Source organism: Octodon degus, unplaced genomic scaffold, assembly GCF_000260255.1.
Source record: "Octodon degus isolate 3935 unplaced genomic scaffold, OctDeg1.0 scaffold00098, whole genome shotgun sequence".
In the NCBI taxonomy this organism is placed as follows: domain Eukaryota; kingdom Metazoa; phylum Chordata; class Mammalia; order Rodentia; family Octodontidae; genus Octodon; species Octodon degus.
The window spans coordinates 4,422,854-4,425,867 of NW_004524674.1; the positions used below are offsets into that span (position 1 = coordinate 4,422,854).

Sequence of the window (3,014 nt, forward strand, 5' to 3'; positions counted from 1 at the left end):
GGGGGGGGACTTCTGCTGACTCATTCCTCCTTCAGAAACAGTATTTTCTGGGCCTATGAGCTGAATTTCCACTTTTAGTGCTATAATATCCACTCACAGATTGTGTAAAGGGCTGAGGCAATAGAAGAGGAAGAGATCAAAAATACTATGAAACACAAAATGCTTTTTTTTTTGTTTTTTTTTTGTGGAACCGGGGATTGAAGCAGGCCCTTGTGCTTGCCAGGGAAGCACTTATTCTACTGAGCCATCTCCCTGGCCCCAAAATGCTTTTAATTTTGAGATCTGCAGAAGAGTTATTATCTGTGCCCTTTCACTTTATTTCCAGTACATATTATAGTAAAATGTTATTTCCCTACACAGGCTCAGTATATTCATCTACGGGCTTTCAACAACAGGGCAAATAGCAACCCAGAATTTCAGACTACTCATTAGTAAGAAGTTAAAAAGTCTTCACTGAAATCCAGGCACTAGGTAAAGGAAGAAAAGCAAAGTTCAATTTCATTCATTTGTTGGCTTCTCTAGATCATGACATGAGAGATCAATAAAAAAATGGAAATTCAAGAAGGCACTATAATAAATAAACACATATATTCATATTTTTTTAAAAACCCAAAACTACAACTGTCATAGATTTTTTTGGTACCTGGGATTGAACTCAGGACCTTTTGCTTGCCAGGCAGACACAAAACTACTACAACTAATAAATTAATTTAACAAAATTTCAGGCTACATTTTCCTTCTTTCTCCTCCTTCACCTTCTTCATCTTTTTGAGACAGGGTCTCACTATGCAGTTCAGACTGACCTTGAGCTTCTATGTAGCCCAGGCTGGACTCAAACTCACAATGATCCTTCTGCCTCATCCTTCTCCCCAGTGCTGTGATTACAGGTATGTACCAGCACACCAGGCCAGGATACTGTTGAATAAAGCAGTATTCAAATAGTCAGCAAACGGAGACAGTCTGTCCACCAACTGACAAATTGATAAAAAAAAATTCAGTACATGTGCACAGTGCCATACTATGCAGTCATAAAAAAGAATGAAATCCTTGTGACAACATGGATGCATTTGGAAGACACCATGTTAATAAAATATGCCAGGCATGGAAAAACAAGTATTGCATGATCTCACATACACACAGTCTAAAAGGGGTGTGCTCATAGAAGCCAAGAGTAGAATGGTGATTAGCAGTGCCCAGGGAGGATAGGGTTGGAGAAGGCGTGAGGGTGGTTGATCAGTGGGTAGTAAGATACCCTTGGGAAGGAGGAGGAAGTCCTGCAGTGGTACTGTGCACAGTAGTGACTACAGATTGTATACTGTAGATTTCAAGAATTAGTAGACCGCATCTTGAAAGTTTTTACCATAAAAATGATAAAATATATTGAACCCAGCTTAAAAATTATGCAATGCACACAGGTATCACACATAGTTCTTCCTGATATGTACAACACTAAGCTTTTGTGGGACAGTTTAAAAAAAAAATAAATACTGAAACGAAAGTAAAAGGAGAAAGAGAAAGTGTATGAGAAGCAGATCAGCCTTTCTCTTTATTCAAAATCTCTAGATCCCAAAGAAGGTGAACTTCGATCAGGGACAGGGAGCAAGGAGCATGGAGAGGAACCCACCACGGCTCTGCACTGGGACTTATGAAGGGGAGGAAGCAATCTGAAACTCTGAAATAAGATGATGTTACTAAACAGAAAGGACAGAAAAATTGCTGACTCGAGCCAATAAGTTACAGCACTATCACAAAAAGTTCATATTTATACTGCAGCCCTGAGACTCGTCACTGCTCCCTCAGACTCATTCCTGATAGGATATGGGGTGGGGTGGGGATATGCGCCACCCAGGAAGCACTCTGGAAGCTAAGTTGAACAAGAAATGGGGATTTGCTGGAAGGGCACCTGGGTACCCCCCAGAACCCAAGGAAAAGAGCTGAACTGGGTTTCACCCGGCCTAGAACATCCTTGGGGATTTATGGGTTTCTTGTTTCTTTTTCTTCTCCTGCCAGTCACAGTGCTGAGGTAGAGGAGAATGGCCCTCACGATGAGCAGGATAAAGCAGTTTATCTATTGCCATTTCATTCATTTTTCACGGACTTGGGACGATGCTGGCGGTTCGTCTTCATCCTCAACCGGCATGTCTGGTGTTTTTCGCTAGAAGAGTGGGCCACACCTTTGGGCCCCGAGAGAGCGTGGGAAGTCGGCTGGGAGGGGTGGAAGCCGGGGGCGGCGTCAGGGCCCTGGCACTGCACACCGCGTATGTGGTTGGGGAGCCGTCCTGGGGGCTAGGTCGCAGATCCTATAAACTGCAGACTCCCAGAGTCCGTGGCCAGATCCAGACGAGATGGGCGTATACACCGTGCGCGTGGCCACGGGGAGCTCGCTCCTGGCAGGCTCCGTAAACTGTGTGCATGTGTGGCTGGTGGGCGAGTACGGAGAGCAGTATCTCGGAAACCTGCGGCCGCACCAACCCGGCAGGGTCAGTGCAGACTGGGCCGCACCTAGCCGGGCGCTGGGCGCAGTCGGGAGGGGACCGGACAGGAATTCCGGCGGCAAGCAGCGGAGCGCGCCGCTGGAGTGGACGCGGCGGGACGCGGCTGGGAGCCGAGGAAGCTGGGGCCCCGCAGCACTCTCTACCCGCCCGCTGTCCCCATCTCCCGGTTGTGTTCCAGGGCTACGCCCAGCTTCGCCCGGGTTCCCGGAGTGCGCTGCTTGTCTCTGAAGCAAGCCCTGTCCCGCAGGAGACCGAGTGGAAAGTCAAAGTCCGTGTTCACCTGGGGCGCGCCCTGCTGGTGAAACTATGCAAACACACACTCCTGGTGGATTCTGACTGGTTCTGCAAGTGGATCACCGTTCAGGGCCCAGGGATCCAGGACAAGGCCCTCTTTCCCTGCTACCACTGGGTGCAGGGCGACGCGATTATCTGGCTGCCTGAGGGCACTGGTGGGGCGCTGGGGAAGGGGGTGCGGCTGGAGGCGGCAGCGGTGGAGGGGAGACGCTATGGTGCACAGTA

At 48.4% G+C, this 3,014-nt stretch overlaps 1 protein-coding gene across 1 annotated transcript in view; it reads left to right on the forward strand.

Moving 5' to 3' along the window:
* The first annotated feature begins 2,345 nt into the window (after nt 1–2,345).
* The window catches only part of LOC101563555 (arachidonate 12-lipoxygenase, epidermal-type-like), a 15,937-nt gene continuing 15,268 nt past the window's right edge, over nt 2,346–3,014 (forward strand). Inside the window, exons 1-2 of the mRNA XM_012516264.2 lie at nt 2,346–2,480; nt 2,743–3,011. Coding sequence (XP_012371718.1) covers nt 2,346–2,480; nt 2,743–3,011 — 404 coding nt within the window. The remainder of the gene's footprint in view (nt 2,481–2,742; nt 3,012–3,014) is intronic.